Genomic DNA, 27,175 nt, shown 5'->3' on the forward strand with positions numbered 1-27,175 from the left:
GCAGTAATTCTGCATATATTGTCAGGCTGGCTCAAATAAACTCTTATAAAAAATTCTCTTTAAAAAGCTGTGGTCATTTTGATTGCTGTGAAACAATGCATAGTATAATATGTTGGATTTAGAAATAGTGCTAAGTTTATTATACTTACATATATTCGTGACAAGGTGTAGAACAGCTTATCATTATACTCACATGTAAGATCAGAGAATTAGAGGAGAGTCATCTAATCCCCACACTTTACAAACCAGGAAACTGAGTCACAAAGATTTAGAGCTAGTTAATGGTATAGTCAGACTTAAACCTCAGTACTCTTATTTACATTCTAGTATACCATGGCGACTTTACCACAGGTTGAGTCATATTCTCCACTACTGTGTGGTATACATGGGTATACATGTTTTAATATTAAGTATTAGTGTTACAAAATGAGTGTACTCGTTAGAAATAATTAAGATATGTGAGAAAGAACAAGATGCTATTAAAGTATCAGAAACATGAAGATTTACAGAGAAGTTGCTTAACTCGGAGCTCTTTTGTCTAAAAATAAGAGCTAAGAAAGAGCACAGGATAGAGATACAGACTTTTGATAGATACATAGATTTTTGTGTATCTTCGGTCACCAGCAGGTGTAGAATCCGAACTTGGCAGCAAAGACCTGGAAATTGACAGCAGACTTTTAAATATGCTAGTGTGGGTCAGGCCTAGGCACAGCTGAGGTTGCGGAATATTTTAGGCTTTTCTTATTTCTCTCACTAGAACTATTCTTTTTAGGGGATAGGTTTTTTTCGTGACTGTTTTATAAACATCAGTTACAGGATGCTAGAGGAACTGAACAAAGTCTCAATTCAGTTACTAATTATTTTGATAGCAGTGAGATCAAATTTTCACAAATTTTTAGGCACATCCACTTAACTAAAACGCATACAAGAATTCAATAAGGCACACCTCGTTTTGTTGGCTTTGCTTTAGTTTGCTTCACAGGTGTTGAGTCTTTCGTTTTGTTTTGTTTATAAATTGAAGGCAAGACTCCATCAGCAAAAAGATTACAACTTGCTTTATTGTGAGACTCACGTTATTGCAGTGGTCTGGACCGAAACCCACAATATCTCTGAGTTCTGCCTGTGTCTAATTGAAGTATCAGTATTTTCTATCAAGATATTTATGTTGATAATGTAAAAACTTGGGAATTGCAAATGTCCTTTCATTTGGAGGTTGATAAAGGCTAAGCAGTTATGTCTAGTTGAAAGTTCCATTTTCCAAATGTGCTTATTAATATTTTAGCTACTAATTTAATCATTTCCAAAGTGTCTTAGGTCTTTATTGTGAAAGATACATTAAAAAATGTGAATGAGGGGTGTCCGGTTGGCTCAGTTGGTTAGAGCCTAACACCCGGGTCGTCGGTTTGATTCCCACATGGGCCAGTGAACTGCACCCTCCACAACTAGATTGACAGCAACTACTTGACTAGGAGCTGATGGGTCCTGGAGAAACATACTTTCCCCCAATAAAATTAAAAAAAAAAAAGTGAATGATTTGAAAAGGTGGGTGACTTGATTGATAGAAACAGCTAAGAGTAACTATTGGTTCATAAAAATGAGAAGGTAAATTATGAAACAGAATTTTTATATCCCATTTGAACAGATGTATGATGAACAGCCTGATCTTTCTCTAGTCTCAATTAAAAATGTTGAAATTCAGGTGGAAATATTTATTATCCAACACTCAGCCCTAAATAATATGTAGTTCATTTGTTCATTCAGCAAATGTTATTATCTACTATGTGCCAGAAACCGTTCTTGTTGTCAAGTACTCTGCAAGCTGATAGCGTGTTAGAATCTGCTGCTGGCTTGTAAATTCCTTTAGGGCCTGAACCACGTATTTACCGACTTTGAGTTCTGTTGTGCCAAGTGGACACTCAGCTAATGTTTGTTCAGTTAAATTTAACCTGTGTCCTGGTTATCCATTGCTAAGAAACTAACCACCCCAAATATAGTGACATAAAACAAGCATTTGACTCTGTTCATGGATTCTGTGAGTCAGGGATTCAGACAGGGCACAGCGGGGGTGGTTTGCCTTTGTGTGGTGACATCTGGGCCACAGCGCGGAAGAACCAAAACCCAGGGACTGTAGCAGTTGGAACTGGAGAAGCTACTTCCAAGATGATGTCTGTATTCGCATGTCTGGCACCCTGATGGAAAAAACCAGAGGTGTAGGCTCAGCTGGGACTGGACGGCAGGAGAGCCTAAAGGTGGTCTCTCTGGCATGACGGCCTCAGGGTATTTAAAGTTCTTCCATGTTGCTCAGTGTCCCTGTAACTAAGGCAGAAGCTGCATGGTCTTGTATGATCTAGCCTTGACGTCATGCAACATGCCTTATGCTGTTACTCTGAAGCAGTCCACCCAGAGTCAGGGGACGGGCAGAGGCTTCACCTTGTGATGGAAGGAGGTGAAAATATTTGCAGCCATGTTTTAAAACCAACACAAACTAGCAACAAAAGTGATGTCATGAGGCATAAAATAGGGTTATTACAACTGTGGCATTTCTGCACAGTCTCACTCATCTTAGAAATTGGTAAGTTTCATTGAAATTCACAGGCTTTCAGCAGCAGCAGCAGTGATTCTATGTATAAAAATAATACAACTGTCATGCCTTGGTTCTTGAATTTTTAGGGTTTGGAAATCCTATTAATTATTAGTAGAAATGCAGCATTAGGAGTAGTTTGCATAAACCTGGTAATTTTGAGTTTAAAGTTACCTTCCCTATTTGACTGAAATTCTACTCTTAAGAAATCTGCTTCAGTTTGAGAACAGTTGACATTTTCTTTTCCAGCTAAAAGCAGAACATTTATGAAAGATGAATGTGTTTTTAAATAAAACTACTAATTGTTAACTGATTATATATTAGTAAAACTGAAGAATTTTAAAAGACATGGGAAAGTACCCATCTTCGAAAGGAGACATAAAGCTTTTAAGAAATATTCTATATATTGTACTAAGCATATGACATTTTCATTTTAGTAATTACTTTGTGAAATTCTGCCAAGCACCATCAACTATAAAGCATCCCCGCTGTCGCCCTCATCCCTGCCTCACCCTCAACAATTTCACATTTAAAGCTTAGGGATTGTCAGTGGTTTTGCTGTTGTTAAAGTGAGCGTTTGTGTCCTAGCTTATTGATGGCAAGGTTCAAAATAATTTTTCTCTTCCCCCTACAAACCTTACAGTTTAACAATATTGTAAAAAGCTTGTGCAATATAGAGAAAACCTTTAGAGAAGTCTTTTTCCATGCTGAGAGCTTTTCTAGTTCATCACGTGGTTTTGAAGCTTCAGGGCTCAGGGTAGGCTGAGGCAAGATTGCTCTTTGAAATGTGCATTCTAGCTTGGAGGGAATTTTGGGTTTGGCACATTCCTACCAGTATTCTTTTCTCATATGTAATGTAAAAATAAATTATCTTTGCAAACCATGTATCTGATAACAGTCTAGTATCCAGAATATATACAGAATTCTTATAACTCAATAAAAAGTCAAGTAATCCAATTTTAAGTGTGCGGAGGATTGGAATAGATAATTTCTCCAAAGAAGATACTGAAATGGCCAATAAACACGTGAACAGATGCTCAACATCACTAGTCCATTTTTATACTGGATTGTTTGTCTTTTTGTAAGTGGTGAACATTCTATATACATTCTGCATACTAGACCCTTATTAAATATATAATTTGCAAATATTTTCTCTCATCTTATAGATTATCTTTTCACCTGCCTATGTCCTTTGAAGGACAAACAAGTTTAATTTTTATGAAGTCCAGTTTATCTATTTTTTTCTTTGTTTGCTTGTGCTTTTGGTGTCCTATCTAAGAAACCATTGCCTAAGTCAACGTCACAAACATTTACACCTATGTTTTCTTCTAAGACTTTTACCGTTCAAGCTCTTACATTTGGGTCTTTGATCCATTTTTAATTCCTTGTGATTGGAGAACATGCTATGTATGACTCAGTCCTTTCAATTTTATTGAGGCTTTTTTTCTTATGGCCTCCCTCCTGGTCTGTCCTGGAAAACGCTTCATGTGTACTCGAGAGCAGTGTGTCTTCTGCTGGAGATGGGCGGAGTGAGTGCTGTATAGGTGTCCGCTAGGTCTAGTTCATTTACAGTGTTGTTCAAGTCTCTTTTCTTGTTCTTATGTCTAGTTCTGTCCATTATTGAAGTCTTATTACTACTATTGTTGCGTTGTCTGTTTTTCCCTTTAATTCTGTAATATTTGCTTTGTGTACTTCAAGGGTCTGTTGTTAGTTGTACTTATAATTGTGATAGCTCCTTGATAGCTCGAACCTTTCATCATTGTAAAATGTTCTTCTTTGTCACTAGAAACAGTTGTTATCTTAAAGTCTATTGTGTCTGAAGTCAGTACACCCACTTAGCTCTCTTGAAGTCACTATTTGTATGGTGTAATTTCTCTCCTTTTACTTTCGACTTTTTGTATCTTTGAACCTGAAGTGTGTCTCTTGTAGCCAGCATGTAGTTTGGATCATGTTTTCTTTTTAATCTATTATGCAAGTCACTGACTTTTGGAGTGTTTCATTCATTTATACTTGATGTAATTACTGATAAAGTAGGATTTATGTCTGACAGTTTGCTGTTTGTTTCTATATGTCGTTTCTTTTTTGTTTCTCTGCTCCTCCATTTCTTCCTTCTTTTGTGTGAAGTAGATATTTTCTAGTATGCCATTTTAATTCCTTTGTCATTTCTGTTCATATATATTTTTTGAATTATTTTCTTTGTGGTTGTGCTGGGGATTACAATGAGCATAATTTATATCAGTCTAGTTCAGATTAATATCAATTTCATTTCACTGATATACAAACACTTAGCTCATATATAGTTCCATTCCTTCCCCCTCATCTGTGCTGTCATAATTATACAGATTACATCTTTATGCATTATATGCCCATCAAAACAGAATTATAATTATTATTTTGTGTGGTTGTCTTTTAAATCAGATGGGACAAAAATGGAGTTATAAACCTAAAAATACTTCTATACTGTTTTATATTTACCTACGTAGTTACCTTTGCCAGTGCTCTTTATTTCTTCATTGGAGTTACTGTCTAAGGTCCTTTCATATCAGCCAGAGAGACTTCTTTTAGTATTTCTTGTTGGGCAAGTCGGCTAAAAACAAACTCTTTGTTTTTGTTGATCTGGGAATGTCTTCAGTTCTGTTTCTGAAGGATAGTTTTGCTAGATATGGATTTTTTGGTTGAGTCTTTTTTTTCTAGCAGTTTAAATATGTCATCCTCGGCCTCTGGCTTCCATGGTTTCTGAAGAAAAGTCAGCTGTCAACTTACTGAGGACCACTTCCATGGGATGAGATGCTTCTCTCTTGTGCTTTCAAGAGTCACCAAACTCGGGAAGATATTGGTCATTTTGTCTTCAGATATTTTTTTCTGCCCCCTGCTCTCTGACTCCTTGTGGGACTCCCATTCTGCTTATGTAATATTCTTGATAATGTCCCACAGGTCTTTGAGGCTCTATCCATTTTTTAAAATTATTCTTTTTGTTTCTGTTCGTCAGACTCACAATCTCAATTGACCAATCTTCAAGTTCACTGATTTTTTTCTTCTTCCTCTTCAAATCTGCAGTGAATTCTTCATTTTTACATCCAGAATTTCTATCTGGTTTTTTATTTCTTCATTGATATTTTTGTTTGGTAAGACACATTCTCGAATTTTCCTTTCGTTCTTTAGGCTTGGTTTCCTGTTCTTCGAACACATTTATGACACCTGATTTAAGTCATTGTCTAGTGGTAAGGCCATGTCTGGGCTTCCTCAAGGACAGTTTCTGTTGACTGCTGGTTTTCCTGTGTATTGGACATACTCACTTGTTTCTTTGCATGGTTTTAAATTTCATATTGAGCACTAGACATTTTAAATAATATCACGAGGCAACTCTGGAAATCAGATTCTTGTACCTCCAGGATTTGTTATTGCTATTTGTTGTTGTTTGTTTGTTCAGTGACATTCATTTCTAAACTAATTCTGCAAAATCTCTGCTCTGCTTACTGGTCAGCTAATGATGGGACAGAGGATTCCTTGAGTGCCTGTAACCAGCAACTTTCCCAGTCTTCCCAGGGGGCTCTGTGTGCGTGGCGGGGTACATCTTCAGCACTCGGGTAGTTGACAGTTCCTCCTTAGCCTTCATTTCCTGCTTTCACAGAGAGTCAGTGTTGGCCAGAAGGGAGAGCTCAGTGCCTCCTCAGTTGTTCCCTGTGCATGCGCACAGCCTGGACATATCAGAAGCCCTGTGGACATTTCTTTCCCTTTTAAACTTTTTGATTTGCCCACCTCAGGCAGCCACGATCTTGAATAATTACCTCTGTTTTTTTGTTTTGTTTTTTCCCCAACAAATGCCCCCAGTGAAAAGGCTGTTTGCACTAGGTGAGCTCCAACTCAGGTTAGATAAAGAGTCTTGCGAGTGGGGTCTTCCAGGGAACCAATGGGTCAATTAATGACAATTCTCTAGGAATACGGCTTTGAAGGCACTGCAGCCTTCCCCTCCAGTGGTTGCCAGACTTGTTTCTACTGTAACTGTGGGCCATTGGTTTTCCAGGGTGCTAGGGAGGTGGGGATGGAAATAGGGCAAATTCAAATGCTGCAGAGCTCACTGTTTTCACTGAGATTCACTCATTTTCCTTGAAGAAATGCATTTCGGAAGTTGCTGCAGAACTTTGGCTAATTTCCAGAGCTCAGAAAGAGTTGAGTCTGACAACTTCTGCCAGTGTGTTCACACTGCTTTATAGAGGAGAGGCTTTTCATATACCCTTAATCTATCATTTTCATTGATGTCACTTGATTTGGTTTTTGCATATTTTAATCCATATTATTTTTATCATTTTTCTTGCTTCTAGGATGCACATATTCTTTAAATTTCATTAAGTACCTGGCATTGTGTTGGCACTTACCATGCATTGTTTTATTTTGCTTCTACTACTACTGCCTCCCCACCACCATCACTAATAGTAATATAATGTGTTCCTTAAACACTGTGTGAGGTGTGATCAAACAATACGGTGAATGTGTATATAAAAATATTATTACAGTAAAAGACACATTGCCATTAATCCCCTTCAAAATACTCCCTCTCGCTTGCCTACCCTGATCTAGTTAAACATTGCATGCACTTCTTTTCTATTATTCATTTTTAATGTCCTCAGCACCGGCCTCCTGCTACAGGGAGTTAACTGCTTGAATAATCCAAGTTATAGCCCCTGATGCCAACTGTGGTTTGTGTGATTGTTAAATACCCCATTTAATAAGATACATATGTTTTTGTTGTTTTTCTCATTCTAACATTCCATGATTGTTTTTCTAGGTACAAGTTTCTGGAATAAATTCAATTTATGTTTTCCTAAGGCCTAGAAAAAGAACTCCATAAGAATGAATTTAGTATGACACAGTGGAAAGAACAGACGTCTTTGAAATCGATCTGAGTTTGTTTGGACTTTGGCTCTGCAGTGTAGCAGCTATGTGATGTCACCTCAGTTAAGTTTCAAGTTTCCCATTTGTAAAATGGGAATAATAGAGTGGTTGTGAGGATTCAGTGAAATACTGTGTATAAAGGTTTTTACACAGTGACTGGCACAAAGTAGACACTCAACAAATGTTGGTTTCTTCCCTTTTTCTTTCAGTTCCAAGTGTTTACAAACTTGAGGAATGATGGGTTTGAACTGTCAGGTCATGAGTTTTTCTCTGCCCAAGCCTGCTATCATCTACATCTTTCCTGTAGTCTTTTTTTTTTTTTTTTAATAGGTTTTTTGAGATATATTTCACCTGCCGTAAAATTCACCTATTTTTAAAGTGTACCATTTTCTGATTTTTAGTATATTCACAGAAATGTGCAACCATTATTATAATCCAATTTTTAGAACATTTTCAACACCCCCGAGGAAACCCCATCCCCATTGGCAGACATTTCCCATAACCAGATGCACAGGTTTTGAGTGGTCGTTCCCAATCCTCTTTTTCCCTTAAGCCCTGTGATTTTTAGTCTGCAGTTTTTGTTGGTGCTTGTGTTGCGTTAATAGAAATGCTGGTTAATAGTCAGGCTTTTGCCATCATCACCAAAAGTGTCCTAAGATCACCATGACCTTTTCATTGTCTAATCAGAGTAATGCTTTTTGGTCCTTATCTTATTTGCCCCCTGTGTGGCATTTGCATTATTGGCCACTTTTTTTTGGTGGCACTCTTGTCTCCCTTGGTTTCTTTGATGTCTTTCTCTTATCGTGTCCACTTGTCTGATTGTTCTATCTCAATGTACTCAGCTGGTCCATCTTATTTAAATATGGGTGTTCCCAAAGGTTCTCTCTGTAACCTTCCTCTAATGCTGCCTAAGAGCATTCTTTCATATTTTCACATGATAACATTTTATAATAAAATATCTTTATTTTGTTCCTGTTAGCAACTTGCTGTCCCATTGGGAATTTAAGTGTACCTGTTTCTTTACCTCTCTAACAGCTTTAGATTTTCTTTTTAAAATTTATTGTTGCACGTTTAACAATTACAGGACAGGCTTTGTACTTATTTGGTTTCTAGGATTTTTCGGTTGGTAGCTAGGCTAATTCCCAGTGTTCAGTCTGTCTGTATTTCCTCTTCATGTTCTGTTTCTAGTCCATGTTTTCTACTGAAGACTAGCGGTTGCCCATGTAAACGTGTGTGTATGATATATATTTGGGGAATTCAATCTTTACTTATGTGTTTAGTCACAGATACTTTTTATGATCCAGTTTTTGTCTCATTTTTTGTTGAATAAAATGTTTTTAAAACGTACTTCTAATTAAATCTGCTTGCCTGACAAAAGTAATTTTTTCAGTGACATAATTTTCAAAATTATTTGTCAGGCCCTTGTAGGAACATCCCCTGGAGTGCTGCACAACAGTCCAGAAAGGAAAGTCAGGTGTCCCCTTCTTCACAAGAGGGAAAGAAAACAAGGAATAAGAGAACGTTGACTAAAGGAACTTCATAATGATCCTTTTCAAGAAGTTGAAATCCGGCACTTGAATCTTTAGTTCATGAGGGAAAATTTATTACACTTATAATTAAGGGAGAGCTTTCTGTTTTAGTTGAATTTAATCCTAAATGTAGTTTTTATTGAAATTTTACATTAAAAAAAATAGCATCGTTGAATGAACATCTGCAACCCTAGACGTAAGACCGTCGCCCACCCACCCAGCCTTTCTGTCCCTTCTTACCCCATCGTGAAAGTGCGTGGTGTTGGGCTCTAGGAATGTGTGTCTGCCCCTCCTTCCTTAACCCCCTTCTCCTCCTCCCGCTCTGCAAACCGGCCCTTAGTCATGTTGTCTAGTCAAGGTATCAGATGGAAAAGAGCTGGCCCCTTGATATCATTTCTAATGTGTGTGTAAAAACTTTAACTGTTTGAGCAAGCACCTTTCTGTTCTTTCTGTTTGCTTCAATAAGTAAAAACAAGCAAGTTAACGGTTCTTATTTCTTGGTGCTTCTGTAAGTTTCCCAAGTACTTGGAATGTATTCTTCAATCTATATAGCATACCTGTAATTCACTATTGCAATTCTAATTTTACAAACTAGGAGATTTTTTTTTTGTAATCTCCTTCCATGTCTATCATAATGTGCTTTCCTGCAAGAAGTAAAGCTTCAAGTGTATTGAACAAGGAACAAATGTGTAACCCTGGCCGTGAGAGTGTAGGAGCAGAGTGGCACTGAAGGTCTAAGTCCGGACACAGGGCTTGTCCAGGAAGAAGACCGCTGAGTTCCACTCCTGTGCTTAAGCCATGCAACTAGTAAAAAGGGGTTATGTGGTCAGGATTTCAGAATAATTCTTGCAGGACAGACACACTCTACTGGTGTACTTACTGGTGCATGTTTCTGGTACTAGTACATACCTGAATATAATTCTTATTGAAGTATTCTTTGAGATATGTACCCAACCATTGTTTGTGCCGATGCCTTGTTTTAAATTTGCTGTGTGGAGTGGGAAGAACTTAGTTCGAGTGAGAGTAAGATCAGAATTATGTACTGCTCGTGGGTACCTCTAGGTGCTTTTTGCAGAGAAGCCATTGCCATTCTTTTGTTGTGGTACAAGCTATGAGTCACTTTTTTTTCCTTTCAAATCATCTGGAAACCACCGGATGCTCACTTTCTAGATGTCCCGGAGCTTCTCAGCAGAGAGTTGTGCTTGAGAGGAGGAAAACTAGTAAAACTCAGACAGAGCTTGAGAGTGAAAATGGAACCACCATAATAGATCTTCCCAGTGCTTTGTCACCGGAAACGGACTGTTCGGGAACAGGCACAGCGCCCCCCGAACAGAACTTGACCTCAGCATCTGTCCCCGTGTGGACTGAGGAGCCTGGCCTGGACAACCCTGCCTTCGAGGAGAGCGCCGTGGCCGACGGTATGTGCTGTCACGTCTTTCTTTTGTTTGTCGTCTCTGGTGCTCTGGACTAGTTTCCCAGCAGGCGTTTTTTTGCTCTTTAAAGACATGATTTTATTGTGATATAATCCACACCACATAATTCACTCTTTCAAGTGACCAGTCCTAGCAGTTTAGAAACAGAACCTGAGTCTTTGCCCAGAGGGAGGTGATTCTTCCCCACCCCTCTTCTGTTGTAGCCCGTGAATTCTTAGTCATTAGCGTGCTTCTTGGTTGCTCGTGTGTTCAGAAGCTGTTACTTCTTGACTATGAAATCAGTATCAAGAACAACAAAAATAATACCTCAGATTAAGTACTTACTCTGTGTCAGGTGTTGTGCCAAGCACTTTACATACATTAACTGATTAAATGCTTGTAACAATATTACGAGTTTTTTTTTCTTTTAAATGGTGATAAAACTGAGTCTTGAGAGATTAATTGGTCACGCTCACAAACAAAATGGCTGGCTATATATCTGTCTCCAGAGCCACACTTCTGACTGTCACGCTCGTCTGGTGGCAGCCACTAGTCTGACTGTGCAACCCACAGGAACAAGCAGAAAGCCTGTCATCCTAGATCTTGGACTTTATAGTTGGCCCTAGGTATTATCTTTAAATATGATTTCTCTTAAAATTCCTAATTTTACTACAAATTTCAAATTTTCCCTGCCACAGCTGTAGGTTTTTTCATCTCCTAAGGCTCAAGACCCACCTGTTCTTAGAGCTTGATGTGATTCATTGTTCAACACCTATAGTGATTACACACCGCAGAGTTAGTCTTTTCTTTATACGGCCTTGCATTGTTTACAGTTGTTCCGTGGTTCAGACTTTCTCTTCTCAGTTAGGACAAGATGCCATTCTCTTAATATTTCTTTATCAGATCATTGTGTTGTCCCCAGTGATCTGATACATAGTGGCTATTTGTTGGTCATCTGCTGATCACCTTGGAAGAGGAAATATTTAGATAATCTTAACATACAGATGTTTTTCGACGTTCATTTTTTCTTATCCAGTGATATTGCTTAATTACACATCAAAATATAAAACATTGATTTTCTTTCCATCTATTTTTCTCTCATTTTTCTCTCTGCAGCCACACAGCAGCCACCAAGTTTACCAGAAGGTGAAATTACCACGATTGAAATTCACCGTTCTAATCCTTACATTCAGTTAGGAATTAGCATTGTGGGTGGCAATGAAACGCCTCTGATTAACATCGTTATCCAGGAAGTCTATCGGGATGGGATAATCTCCAGAGATGGAAGACTCCTTGCTGGAGACCAGATTCTTCAGGTATCTATCAGTTTTAGTTATTCTGTTAATTTGAACCCTCTTGTTCTTATTCATAAATTTAACACTTAGAGAATTGTGGTACTTTGGAACCCAAGTTACATTAAAGTAAGTTTTGTTGTTTTTATATGCAAAGCAGATCAGAATTTATGTTTAATTTCTCCAATTTCCCCAGAGACATGGAATGTATATTTTTTCTCCCTAGCTTAATTTCGATCCCACATGTGACTTAGCATGTGTTTGGGCTCATTGGACCAGCTAGGCTCTTTTTGTCCTGGACTCCATGGTTGGCCATTTTTAGGGCCATGCTGAAATTCTCTTACCCCATTGGCTCTATCCCTAGTCCAGTTTTACCATCTATCTGTTACCTTCATTGTCTGATTTAGCCTTCTCAACACTGATTACTAAAATGTAGAAAAGGCAGACTGTGCAGCACCAGTTACTTACAATTTATACCGTAGAATTTAAGGTAGAGTTCAGAAATCATACCCATCTCTTGTTGGCTCCCTAATGCACTTTCTTCACAAAACAGTCTAACTCGTCATTAACCCTTGGTACTACCCTCACTTTCTTCTCTTTCAGAAGATGATCTCTCAGAAGAAATAGCTATTCCCAAAAAAGAGCTAGCTTGGGACTAGATGCTACTTTATTAGAGGGCACGTTGAGACAGGGTATGAGGATGGTAAGAACTCTACTGTGTAGGACTGGAGTTTATATGAATACTGGCCTAGATATTTGAATCATACAAGGGTAGACGATAGTTGAAGTTAAAAGAGTAGATCACTTCTAGAAGAAGAGAGAAGAAATATTTGTGAATTTTAAAAAATGTCTTCTAGGAACTCAAATGTGGAGAAGTATTTTTGGTCATTAAAAAGTCAACACTTGGAAAGAAGTCTGCTCGGTATTTTTTACTACCCAGTTATCTTCAACTTTGCATAAGCTACATCCATGATACAGTGAGCCAATTTGAAAATACCTAAGAGTCCTTAAGATGGTTTATTTACAGACCAAAGAGCTAGCTAACCTATGCTTTTATTTTACCAAACCATAGGCAGTAATAGTGTGTGGCTTGGCCTTTCCCACATCATCATATATATGTGTGTGTGTTGGGGGGGGTCATATATATGTATATATCTATATAAATGTGTGTGTGTGTATGCACACTCACATATGCATATATGTATGTATATTCTATTAAGTAGTCTCTTTGAAAAGGAGAACCATATACCCAGGGCCTTTTGCTTTGCACCCTTTTGAGCAGTTGAAAGAAAAAAATATACTGTTGCTGTAAATTACATCAATATCATTATTAGAAATAACATAATAGAACTTTTGGAACATTATTAAGAAAGAGTATTTTAAGTTTGGTATGAGTCATGAGTCATTTAGGCATTTTGGTTTTGAAAGAAAATAATTACAGTCATATGTTGATCTCATTGGTACAAACCATATTTAGCCAAAAATGTGATAGAGTTAGCTGGTGTTATTTTTACAGAATCTAGAAACAGTATTTTATTTGGTCTCTGCTTTCTCTGAATTTCACTGGCAACTGTGCATTCATGAAGGAAAAATCTTTTTCTAACAGGAATATTCCACAACCTACTTCACTCAGATGCCATGAGGCCACGTATTTGCACATGGCTGCTGGATTTGGATTTCAGCCAGACGTTTTGCAGTCATTTGTGATTTTATTTTATTTTATTTTTTTTAAGGAGGGCGCAGCTCTCACTGGCCCATGTGGGGATCAAACCAGCAATCTTGGTGTTATTAGCACCACGCTCTAACCAACTGAGCTGACCAGCCACCCCCATTTGTGATATTTTTTAATATAAGATGGAAAAATGTGAACCTAGAGATAGGTAGCCCTTTAGCTATAATAAATAGCTATAAATTATTATTTTTAACTAGTGAATTTACATCAGGCCTGTTTTTTTAGAAGCTGCCTTGAACTTCCATTCTTGATTCTGTATTATTCCAACATTTTATAAAGGACTTGGATGGCTACCAAGTGCACAGAAGAGCAAGTTTGTATGTGACGTCTATGAATTGATGATTGAATTTTAAAAGACGTCAACAGGCCAAAATCAATAAAATTCATGTTAGTAGTGTTCAAAACTATCAACCCTAGATAAACAGGAAGGGAGAGGCCTTGTTTAACAAAGATTTGTGTGAAAAAAAATGTAAGGATTTTAGGTGATGACAGACATTTAACCCAGAACCTGTCACATAACTGATGTGCAGAGAATGCTGCTCTGTCTCTTTTAATCTCACTCAAATTAAAAGAAGAATTCTAATTGTGATAAATACTGAGAATTGTGCTAATCTCTTCCGCTAACTAGGTGAATAATTGAAGCTGGGTATGTTTTCTTAGTGATGTTACATGTCCAAGGATCCCTCACCATACTTATTTCAAGGTTATAAAGTTTAGTAAATAAATGTTCTGTGACTATTGAATTACATTTATTATATTAGGTACATATTACACTTATGTGCTAAAGAATTAGAGTGAAATTATGAGAATCTGCTTTTGTTTAAAGTAGAACTCACTGATCTAAAATAAGCTGGTCTACCTGAAATATGCCACTTGCTCCAAGGGAAAACTGAGCTTATTTCCTCTAGTTTAAGTATTTCAGTTGGGAAAGCCTATCTGTAATCCGGGGGAACTGCGGTTTCTGTTCACGAAAACTGGTATTTCATTAGCACATCCACAGGCTGATGCTGTCCGTCCATCTCCTCCTGACCCCATGAAGTAGGTAGGAACACACTTGACACATGAGGAAACATGCTTAATAGCTTCCGTCACTTGCCGGAGGCCATTCAGCGAGCATGTGGCTGAACCAAAGATGCTCGTTCGAGACTATCATTAAAGCCTGTGCTCCTAACAGCTGTTCACTACGTAATGCCAGTCATTGTCAGTTCATTTGAGGAACCCTGTATTTTAAAATGTCTTTATCGTTTTCGCATTGTATGTCATTTTCATGATATATGTTAACATCGATGTTAATTTCCTCGGGAATGCTACGTAAACATTTCTACAAACTGGGGAAATAAGAGTGTCACACTTTGGTCGTACTTCCTTTATTCCAGGTCAACAACTACGATATCAGCAACGTGTCCCACAACTACGCCCGCGCCGTGCTCTCGCAGCCCTGCAGCGCCCTCTTTCTCACCGTGCTTCGCGAGAGACGCTTTGGGAACCGCGCGCATAACCACTCTGACGCGACCTCCCCGCGGGAAGACGTCTTCCACGTGACTCTTCATAAACGCGACTCCGGCGAACAGCTCGGCATTAAGCTCGTGCGAAGGACAGATGAGCCGGGCGTTTTCATTCTTGACCTGTTGGAAGGGGGGCTGGCCGCGCAGGATGGGAGGCTCTGCAGCAGTGACCGCGTGCTCGCCATCAATGGGCACGACCTGAAGCACGGGACTCCCGAGCTGGCCGCACAGATCATTCAGGTGACGTGCACTCCAGGTGCTCAGCCTTCCTGACCGTGTATGGGTGTTTCTTTCCATTGGCCGATAGCGTCAGAATCCCAAGCCTACTTGGCATTTGCTGGGAAATCAAGTATGGCCATCTAAATTCTTCAAAGTCCACAGTGGCATAACCTCATTATAGATGGAATCTCTTCAAAGTTCACGGGATACGTGACCTTGGAGGCAGGGTGTTCATGGGGTAAAGGCTGTACAGCTTCCCACACAGTTCTCCTTTGCTCCTTAGGCTCCGTCTCTTACCAGACATTACAGGTGCTGGAGTCCACATTTAACAAGTGAGAAAAGCAAGGCTCGAAGGAGCCGTGGTAACACACGGGGTCTTTTAACTTTCCTTCTTCACTTCAGGATCCATAAAAACAGAGGGAAAGTCATTTTTTAATTAAGAGGAACTCTTATCTCTACAGTGCCCTTTTTTTTCTTTTAAGGAATTCAAAGTATTTCAAACATATCATAACATTTGTCCTGCCAGTGTCCCTGTGAAATAAGTAAGGATAGTTATTAGAGAAAAACAATGTTTACAGAAGAGCATTCAAACAGAGAAATTAGAAAACCATCCAGAGAAGATGGTCAGGTTCTTCAACATGCCGTGGCAGGTAACCCAATGCAGGTATCTCCCACAGTGATCAGGGTGAATAAAACAAGTTGTGCTTTTCTGTAAGTAAACACAACAAAGTACTATCAAGGAAGCTAGGCATTAATAGAATTGAGCATCAGGAATGCAAGTAGGTTGCTAGTCACTAAAAAATGTGTATACTACACAGAATCAAATAACAATGAAAATTTAAGACTATAAGAAAACCTAAGTCTCAGTCTTCTACTTTTTTTTTTTTTTTTTAAGTGTTTGGTTCAATGTAGCCTTAAGAAAATACTGACACACACACACACACACACACACACACGGCCATATTGCATTGAGAGGACCTTCAGTTATTGGTCTCAGTTCATGGAGTTGAGGTTTATAGAAATTGGATGCCTCAAAATTCCTTGAAACCAGAGGCAGCATTCGGATCTTTATCTGTGGACACCAGCCAGCTGCTGCACCAGTAAAAACAAGTTCCTCTTGTAAAAGTCAGGATTTGTGGGAGGGGCAGGGGGGAAAAAGATGGTTAACCTGGTTACAGGATTTGTTAAAGGAAACAGGAGAGTTGAGATGACTTTATGAAGTGAGAAATGAGGTCAGTGAGATAGAAATAGATTGACTATATATACTTTAGGCAATGTTAAAATCCTGTTTCCTAAATAGATGGTCCTCACTAAATTGCTAACCAAAATGTAGATTCACAAATAGAAAATACATTCAAAATTTTTCATGATAATATATTGTACATTTGAATTTTTATAATCCAAATAGTTAAATAGTTGCATCATAGTTTGTGCTGTAATTTCCCCCAAATTATGAAAAACAAGTTGCTCAATTTAAGGTTCTTTGTGAAAAAAACTAAAGGTCTTACTGTTTTGGGATTATAAAAATAACACATACTCCATGTCTAAAACTGAGAATCATGAAGACAAGGGAGCGACTTGCCACTTCACACCGTGTGATCTAATCATCGGGAGTGTCACAGTTGTAAATATCGCATTTTGTATATTGTACTTTGGTATTTACCCTTTAGATCAAGTCCCCACACACTGCTTTGCAAGCCTGGTCTTATATTAACTGTTCTTTCAGTTATTTTAAAGAACTTGTCTGAAACTATTTAGTTTAATAAAATGTTTGAATAATCAAATGATTGTCAATAGGGGCGTAAAATTGGTTATCACTTATTTCCAATTTAAGAACTAAAAACAGAATGATTTCTTAACACTGATTACAGTTATGAAGGAAGTCCCCTCTTTCTACCACAATTCCTTGAAAGCAGGCTATCAGGTTTTCCCGTAGGAATAATAATAAAATTCAGAATAGTGGTCATACCAAGAGTCAGCATCAAATAAATCAGGCCTGTACATTAAAAGCAAAGATAAAGTAACTTAAAATAAATATTAAATAAGGTAAAGTATTTTTAAAATACACTGGGTGTGAATCAATGTTTAAAATATAGATATATAGAAAATGGACCTCCGAATTTAAAGTGGTGGTCATAAACCTCTAAAATAATTTACCGTAACGCTTAAGGACGTGTGTGTGACACACACACAGTATGTATATGTATTAATATTAATTTTGTTACATAGAATCTCTATAATCATTTCAGGACTGTTGAAGCTGACGCCCTAATTTGACTCAAACCTACAGAAAGCAAAAACAAAGCTGTGTGTCGTTTCACTGATTATTACTTCCAAGTAGCCACCGTGAAATTTATTTTAAAAGTCACAATGGATTTTAATCAAGTTTTGAATCTGCTCTTCCTTTCTGTCTCCTTTCCTTTGTGCTCTCCCCCGCAATACCAAGGCCATCTTGAAGGGGCGAAAAAGTATTAAAGGAAGTCACCCTTCAAGAAGTCACGGGAGCTGAGAGCACGGGCAGCTTGACTGCTTTGTCTTGGTTACATGGAGGTGGGGTTGGGGAGGGCATGTCCCAGAGCTCTGTGTGTGTGTGTGTGTGTTTCAGCTGCAGGAGTTTTACAGTACTATCATGAAACGAGCGCCGTTCCTCCCACCGCCAGCCACTCCCAGGCACTGCCCGTGTGAGGCTCTGGTACAATGTTAAGTGCATTGGAAATTACACTGCTGCGATTTCCACACCGAGAAGTACCATTTGTGACCAGCGTAACGTATGTGTGTTTTCTCCAGGCTAGCGGAGAAAGGGTGAACTTAACAATTGCTAGACCTGGGAAACCCCAGCCGGGAAACGCTATCCGAGAGGCAGGAACTCAGAGCAGCAGCCAGCAGCCTGCACAGCCGCTGTGTTACAGCAGACCCAGCTCACACAAGGTGAGACGTTTTGTTGGTGTTTTAATTCACCCTCCCTCAAAGGATCATGATTACAAGCTGGTAAAATTTAAATGAGGGCTGTTCTTCTGTTGGAGAATGCCAACATGGGAGTTTGGGATGTGAAATGTGTATGTTTTGCTGCCTTGGAGAGTGAGTGTATTGCCTCAGTTCCTCAGCCAATGGGGATGGTTCCTTAGTGGGGACGTCCCTCTGCCAGGTGATTCATGAGAAGTGTTTGATCTTCCAGAAGAATTTTCTATTTGTTTAGTCCTGCTTGAAAGTGGGATTTGTCTTGGGATGCTCGTTGAAATGCAGCAGTTGGTTATGTGATTGAAAAGGCATAAGGAAGGCAGTGCTCGACAAGTTTGTGCTCAGCACCTGGGCACGCTGCCTACAAGAGCAGAATTAGATGCGTGATTATTAAACATATAAATCATAGATTTTGACAGGTACTTGTATAGCATATTTCTTTTTATATTATAGCTTATGGGAATACAACCCTAAGTCATTTAAAATTCCCGTATGTTGTGCTTTTTTACAGCTTCTTCAATATTTCACTGGCTTTATAAGATATTCCTAGGTCATTTGTGCTGAGAATTTTGCTACGGTCAACTTTAGTTGCAGGAACTTAAAAAGGGCAGTATTTTACTGCATTCTTTATTATTTACTTCATTTGCTCCTTCACTTGAACTCACTTTCTGGTAGGCCAGGCATTTCTAAACAATGATGTTTACCCAGTGAAAATACAAGCTAAATGTGAGCTTCCAAAGTCATTCTCCTTAAGTAAAATTAAATTGCTTTACCAAACAAAAACTTGGTCTCCTTATAAACTATGTGTTAAAATGGCTTCTTAATGTAAGTACAGTATTTGAGAAAGTAATTACCTTTGGAATGTCACAGGTACCCCAAGAAAGCATTGCTTAAAGACACAAGCATTTTTGGCCCATCAGGTTTATCTGGTTTTCTGAGCTTAAGTACAGACTTGTCACTGGTCTTTGGTTTAGTTGATACTTACAAGAAATTGTAACCACAGACTGTTCTCATTTCTGAACAAAAACCAAAATGTATGAAGGAAACCTATAATTTTGCCTTTATAATGATGACTATAAAAAAGGGGTTAGTGTTTTGAATAGGAGTTTTTTCATGTAGCTTGTCCTTGCTTTCTTTACAAGATATATGTATACATTCCTAAAGAATTATAAGGCAAAAGTTGATATTGAATCTTTTATGTAATTGAATTATACAGAAATTTGAGATATGGTTGTCTATGACAACATTATAATTTTAAGACAGGTTTTATAAACTACTTAGTCATTTCAACATTCATATAGAGAACTCTGCTTATTTCATTTTTTGTTTTGGGCACATATATTTTTCTCTTTTAACTGCTAATTCTTATTGAATTATTAATATCCAATTATTAATTATTAACACCAATTATTATCAGTAAGTATTAATTCAATTGTTATTGAATTACAATTCTTAATGAATTATTAATGTATTTCATATATTTCTATTATTGATATTCTTTTATAGTTTATAAGTGTTAGAAACCTTTTTTTTAAATTAAAGTTTATTGGGGTGACAATTGTTAGTAAAGTTACCTAGATTTTAGGTGTACAGTTCTGTATTACATCATATATAAATCCCATTGTGTATTCGCCACCCAGAATCAGTTCTCCTTCCATCACCATATATTTGATCCCCTTTACCCTCATCTACCACTCCCCTCACCCTCTGGTAACCACTGAACTATTGTCTGTGTCTATTAATTTTTGTTTCTCATTTGTTTGTCTTGTTCTCTTATTGCTTTTGGTTCATATACCACATATCAGTGAAATCATATGGTTCTCTGCTTTTTCTGTCTGATTTTTTTTGCTTAGCATTATAGTCTCAAGATCCATCCATATTGTCACAAATGGTCCTATTTCATCTTTTCTTACTGCCGAATAGTATTCCATTGTGTATATATACCACAACTTCTTTATCCATTCATCTATCGAAGGCCGTTTTGGTTGTTTCCATGTCTTGGCCACCATAAATAAAGCTGCAATGAACATTGGATAGAAACCTTTTGAGACATTAACCGCTACTGTTAAACTTAATGGGATAGTACCTGTGTGGTGTGGGTACATATAAACAATAGGTATACATAGTACATTATGCTCTATGTACATATACAAAACGTGTGTGTGTGTGTGTTTTTAACTTGCATGAGTTCAAATCTCACTTATAGGTATATGATTTGGGGCAAGTTACACGACCTCTCTAAAATTGTTTCCTCGTGCGTAAACGGGGCCAATAATAGTATTTATTTTCAGGAACATCATGACGATGAAAAATAATGCATGTAAAGCCATTAGCTTTGCACATAGTAAGCCCTCAATGAACGTTAGTTACTGTTATTTTAATATTATTGCAAATATACATTGTTTTTTATTGAGTCCTAATTCAGAAGAAACGGAATGTTTTAAATTCTTACTTCCAGTAGTCTCTCAGTAATAAGGAGCAATAATAAATGTCAGTAAAATCTCTTTTCACTGAGAATAGTTTGTTGGGAATTTATTTCCCTGTCATTAACTTCTTCAAAAGTTTAGTTACTTCATATCATTCTAGTCTTTCATGAAGGTTTTGAGGGTAGATTTGCACCTTCCTCATAATTGAGTATTCTGATAATCCTTGTACATAAGGAGCAGAAGATAGGTCTGTAGCTTTTTTCTAGTGGTTAACAAAATCCACATTTTTACTTTTGTGCTACTCTGTCAACTTTTCTTTCAAAGAATAGGGGGAGAAAGATGGAAGAAAAATCAGTTGGCGCATCTTCAGAATCTTAAAACTCAAATGCATTATTCACTTTTATAGAATCGATTGTTCTTAGAGCTCAAGGTAATTATACACCTGATGTGTTTATTTTTCTTTGACCTCCACATGTCAACTGCCTTGAGTTGTTTCAGTTCCATAAATAGTCATATGAAAATGCGGTCATCCAAAGTTTGACATTGTGACCCACAGTGTTCAGTGTCGTGTTTGCACCTGTGAGGAACTGTGTGTTACTTTCAGTTCTATAGTAAGTGATTCAAAAAAATGATATAATTGCCACATAAGCTTTCACTTTAATTTAAACTGTCTTCACTGAGTATTATTCATTCTAGTGAATACATCCAATAGATTTTTCCTCTCATGATTTAGGATCTTACCCAATGTGTTTCATGCCAAGAAAAACACATTATTGTACAGAAGGAACCACACGAGTCCCTTGGAATGACAGTAGCCGGGGGCAGAGGAAGTAAGAGTGGTGAATTGCCCATCTTTGTGACCAGTGTGCCACCCCATGGCTGCCTCGCACGCGATGGCAGAATCAAGAGAGGTAAGCCAGGCTCCTGAACAATTTCATCACATCTTCTCCTGAATTCAGCTCACGTTTTTAAAAATAAAGAATATGTACAAAGTTTTCTGTGGAACCTGACTTTTTTTAATCCTTTAAAATGTCCCTTGCATATATAAGCATAAAGCCTCTTCATAAGGTTAGAAAAATGTCTAATGTAAAGGAAAATTGCTGAAGCTTGGTATTTTCTGACAGTTATTTAGACTTGAATTATTTTATATTGGAAAAGACGCTAAGAAAATTATGCTTTCCACATTATGGCAGACTAGATTCTCTGAACAATCATCTCTAAATAACGGTTCTTGCTTATAATAAAGTGTCAATGTGAGAGGGAGCTCACAGAGGGAATGCAGAAGACAAACATAAAAAGGTAGTGGGTTTAGGAACTAACTCATTTACCATTTCACATCCCACATCCGTACTATATAATTTGTGTGCATGGGACTACAGTGATAAAAACAGCATCCTCCTTACACTTGGTTTGTTCATATGGAAAAGCGTATCTTAAAAGCTGTTTTTCCAAGAATGAAATTGGATCCCTACCTCACACCACATACAAAAATTAACTTAATATGGATCCAGGACCTACATGTAAGATCTAAAACTTACAGAAAATAAACACAAGTGTAAATACTCATGACCTTGAATTAGGCAATGGTTTTCTTAGATGTGACACCAAAAACACAATTAACAACAACAAAATAAACTGGACTTCATCGAAATTACAAATTTAATGAAGGACACCACCAAAAAAGTAAAGAGAGAACCAACTGAATGGGAGAAAATATTTGTAAATCATATATCTGATGAAGGGTTTGTATCAAGAGTACATAAAGAACTCTTATAACTCAATAATAAAAAAGACAAATAACCCAATTTAAAAATGGGCAAAGACTCCAAATAGACTTTTCTCCAAAGAAGATATGTAAATGGCCAATAATCACAGGAAAAATGCTCAGTGTCATTAATTAGTAGAGGGATGCAAATCAAAACCACTTCACACCCACAAGGATGAATGTAAAGAAATTGAAACTCTCATACATTGCCAGTGGGAATGTAAAATGGTACAAGTGTTTTGGAAAACAGTATACCATGTTTCCCCAAAAATAAGACCTAGCCGGACCATCAGCTGTAATGCGTCTTTTGAAGCAAACGTTAACATAAGATCCGGTCTTATTTTAAGACAGGGTCTTATAATATATCATATCGTATATCATATATAATTAATATAATACCAATTAGAGTTGATGGCCCGGCTAGGTCTTATTATCGGGGAAACACGGTAGCAATTCCTCAAAAGTTAAGTGTAGAGTTACCATATTATTTAGCAATTTCTATTCCTGGAGAAATGACAACATGTGGCCATACAAACTTATACATGAAGGTCCATAGCAATATTTTTCATAACAGCCAGAAAGCAGAAACAACCCAAAAGTTCATCAGCTAATGAATAAATCAGGCCATGGGATATTATTTGCCCATAAAAAGGAATGAAGTACTAACATAAGCTACATTATAGCTGGACCTTGAAAACATTATGCCTGCGGAAAGAAGCCAGTCACAAAAGACCACGTATGGTTCCATTTATATGAAATACCCAGGCTAGGCCTATTTATAGAGATAGAAAGTAGATCAGTGAGTGCTTGGGACTGGGGGAAGGAAGTAACTGCTGATGGGTACGGAGTTGTTTGGGGGTGATCTAAAAATGAGGTATAATGGTTGCACACTCTGACTATACTAAAAATCATAAAATTGTAACTTATTAAATGAGTGAATTGAATGTTACATGAATTATATCTTAAGAAGGCTGCTATTTTTTTTAAGTTATTTGTCCAAGTGTAGAATTGGGGATAATTTTATTTCCTTCTTATTTATTTTGTTTTCTAAATTTTCTGCAATGAGAATGCTTCAATAATCTGAAAAATGATAAATTGGGAGAGGAGGATTTTCTATAGGCTTTCTTGCTACAAATGTGTGTTTCCTATAAAAGTAATCCTTTCCTTCCTAACCTTTTATTTAATCCTCATTGCCCTTTTTTATTATATTACCTGACAGAGGAACAAATACTTTTTCTTCCTCAAACAAGAGAAGATGTTCAAATCACAAGTTTCATTTCTTTGTGTAGGTCCCAGGAAATCTTCTCTTTACATATTCTGGTATGTTTGCATTGAGTAAAGTATGTAGGGCTGTCTTTATGTATAAAACTGTGTAAATATGAAACAGTATATTAAGAATTCATTTCCAGGAGCAAAGGATCAAATACTTTTTGAATTGGTTAGAACAGTAGCAATCATTAAAGCTCAAAGAAAGAGAAATGAACTTGCCAGGGCCTGACCCAGCTCAACTAGAGCTCATGAAATTCCAGTTGAATCACTGGGCCTCAAGCCACACTTTTTCCTGTATACTGTGAAGTTATTTTAAATTTGTGGAATGTTTTCATGAGTTGGATTTTTTTCTCAGTATTATAAAAACTACAAAGAAGTGAAAAATGTCCTTTGCCTTGTGTGAGTCATTGGAACTAACTTTTGTTGATTAGCTTACAAGTAACTGAATTTACAGGGAAATAATCACTTGATCGCTCAGCTCATTTTTCTTGTCTCGTCATTTGAACAGGTGATGTGTTGTTGAATATCAATGGCATTAATTTGACCAATTTGAGTCACAGCGAGGCTGTGGCCATCCTGAAAGCCAGTGCTGCATCCCCCACCGTTGACCTCCGAGCACTTGAGGTCCAGGTAGCTGAGGAAGCCACCCAGGTCACCGACGGGCTGCCGAGCACGTTCAGTGAGAACGAGTATGATGCCAGTTGGTCCCCATCGTGGGTCATGTGGCTTGGGCTTCCAAGGTACTGACAGCTTTTTGTGGTTTCATGACATAATTGTAATGCCGTCCTTTGTTAGTGCGTAACCCAGTAAATTCACTCACTGAGGGGGGAAAAGGGGCTTTTGTTATATACAAGTAGCAACATCAAATCAAGTAACAAAAGAAAAATGGTAATTTTTCTTGGGTTATTATATGTTAAAAGGTAAATTTAATAATGAGAACCAAGCTAAAAAGACACATCTGTTTATAAAAATGAATAAAGCCATCTGTCCATTTCTGGTATGGCTCGTAAGTGGACGAGCCTGAGATTGCATGTTCAGCCTCTTCTCAGGGAAGCTGCCACCTGCAGCGTCCATTCTGGTACATGTGCTTCAGATCACAGCGTGGGGCCTTATCCTATCCCAGAAGCCTTTCTCAAAGACCTTTTTCCTTAATCCTTTCAACTCTCCTAAGAAGGCAGGGTGGACATACCCTTTAAGCCAAATCATTGGTGTTCAGGAGTAGCTGCTCCTAACCGCGTTTCTGAAGTTCGCTGCTTCATGACTGACCAACCAGCCAGGCGTCCTGAGCTGGTCACTGTCCTGTCAGAAAAGCTTTTGGACCTCCACATGGTTGCTGCATTATCCGATTTTGCAGTAAGGAGAATGTGTAGTACTATCTTTGCTTCCAAATCAGTTTAGGTTGTTAATATATAGAAGAATCCTAAAACGGAACTATGATGAAACATTCTGACTCTTAATTCTTTAAAATGAAAAGAGCTATCTAGCTTCATTTGGACTAAATTTGTAATAATAACTAGAATTTGTATAGTGATGGATGGTTTATAAAGTACTTTCACAAAGAATAACAGAAGAAGCAAGGATATTATTAGATTTTTGGATATTATTGGATTATCCAATTGGATTATTTGTTGGTAATCTAACTTGCTTACTTTTCCTCTTGGTTAAAAAAAAAGAAAAAAAAAGGCCTGAAATAATAGAATTCATGTCTCAGGGACCCGTAAGGTCCTTGTATATGGATCTTGTGGAGAAATTTTCTTACGGCAAAGATGATTTAACTACTTCATATGTGTCTATTCCATGCACGAAAACTGATTGATTTTTTTCTCATTGAAAAGTCAGCATAGACTTAGGTGGCTGCTGTTATACTCCTGCAGACATGCTATCTAATTTGTAAAGTTGTAGCCATCAGAAGGAACCTCGTTGATCTTGTTAAATACTTAGCCTGATGCTATGACCTGTGGCTTTAAACCTAGAATGTCCGAAAGGCCCCTCCAGACACTAGGGGTGAGAGGTCGTCTGCTCCTGCTGTGCTGAGCTGAGCAAGTCCCACCACTGCTGATGGACAGACAGCCCGGTGATGTCCTGGAGAGACGCTCTCACACTGGGGCTGCCATTAGTTTTCCTTATCTGTTATTCCAGTCTAGTTTGGGGGTCGGCATCCTTACCCCTTGTGTTCAGAGCATTCTCCGGTGTGCCAGGAAGGAAAACAATGGTTGTCGGTGAGAAATACAGTTTAGTAAAATCTGTTTTTGAGCCCCTGTATGGAAAGAATACCTGTCAATTCGAAGATCTGTATTGTGTGCAAATTTATGTTCAACAAGCAGGTGTCAGAAGGACAGCTGTTCTGTGGGTACAGGTGGCACTTTTAGCCAGTTTCACACCATACAGGGTACCAGCTCTGCTTTTCCTGGAAAGGGAGTTTCTTCCACTGGAGTTTGCTGGGGTTGTACCAGACAGCTGTCTGTTTGGGTTTGCTTTGTTTGTCTTTCGCAGAAGATTCTAATAATGAAAATAACCTACACTTTCCCTGAAAAACCAGGCCAATGCATGGCACTCTGTTCCATCCCAGAAGCCCTTTTAAAGGTTTTTCTCATCAGCAAGCTAAGAAACCAGACCACATTGGAAGTTCTAGCATACTGTATATCAGTTTATAGAACTGGTTTTATTAAATCTTTTTAATAGATGAAAAACAGGAAACCTTGCCTTAGATGCCTCTTTAGCCAATTTCACCTAAAAATGAAAGATATTTCTTGTAAATAAATATATTTTTCTGCATCATTCGGGGGTTTTTTTCTTCTATTTTTACTCGTACTTTTATGTTTTTACTCATGGCTTGTTCCCAAATCCATGGAGCTACGGAAGTGTAAATAGAATTGTTCCCCCTCCCTGGATAGCATCCTCCAAACTGGCAGTAGCATTTTAACTGTAGCATCTCAATGTCCATTATATTAAAAGTGGGGAGATAGGTTTTTTTGTTAGTGTTTTCCACATTGAGTTCCCTATTTTGTCAATTGGAGTCTCCCTTTAAATGGAAGCATTTGAAGTGAAAGAGGAAAGAAGGAATTGTAACTCCTCGTGTAGAGAGAGTGATCTTACTTTCTTTGGAAGCTGCCCTACTGCTCGTTTTCTTCTTTCATCTGAGTGCTGAGACCGGCAGGGCTAGGCTCCTTCATACCATTTTTTTGTAGATGCACATTTTTTAAATTAGTGTCAGGTGTACAAAACAGCACAGTGATTAGACATTTATACACCTCACAAAGTGATCACCCCCATAAATGTATTACCCATCTGACACTGTATGTAGTTAAACATTATTGACTATATTCCCTATGCTGTATATCCCTGTGACTATTTTTTAAATTATAGATAACATTCAATATTTTATATTAGTTTCAGGTGTATAGCATAGTGGTTAGACATTTGTATAGTTTATAAAGTGACCCCGATAAGCCTAGTAGCCCCTGGCACTACACATAGTTTTGTAGATGCAAATTTTGAAGGTACACATTTTGAAGGTACCAGCGTATGTCAGAAAGGAGAGCCTTGTTGATGCTGCAGTGAACAAATACAGACCCAGAACCATTTCATACAAAT

General features: G+C 37.8%; 1 protein-coding gene across 5 annotated transcripts in view; it reads left to right on the top strand.

Annotated features, from left to right (window-relative positions):
* The window catches only part of LNX2 (ligand of numb-protein X 2), a 65,760-nt gene that overhangs the window by 34,016 nt on the left and 4,569 nt on the right, over positions 1-27,175 (top strand). For all 5 annotated transcript variants that reach the window (XM_074330059.2, XM_019736473.3, XM_074330057.2 and 2 more), the window contains 6 exons: positions 10,174-10,421; positions 11,532-11,731; positions 14,816-15,184; positions 17,951-18,091; positions 21,281-21,458; positions 24,090-24,321. In XM_074330059.2, the coding sequence (XP_074186160.2) occupies positions 10,174-10,421; positions 11,532-11,731; positions 14,816-15,184; positions 17,951-18,091; positions 21,281-21,458; positions 24,090-24,321 (1,368 nt within the window). The remainder of the gene's footprint in view (positions 1-10,173; positions 10,422-11,531; positions 11,732-14,815; positions 15,185-17,950; positions 18,092-21,280; positions 21,459-24,089; positions 24,322-27,175) is intronic.

Source organism: Rhinolophus sinicus, chromosome 16 (assembly GCF_057876585.1).
Source record: "Rhinolophus sinicus isolate RSI-liver-muscle chromosome 16, RSI-T2T, whole genome shotgun sequence".
Taxonomy (NCBI): Eukaryota; Metazoa; Chordata; class Mammalia; order Chiroptera; family Rhinolophidae; genus Rhinolophus; species Rhinolophus sinicus.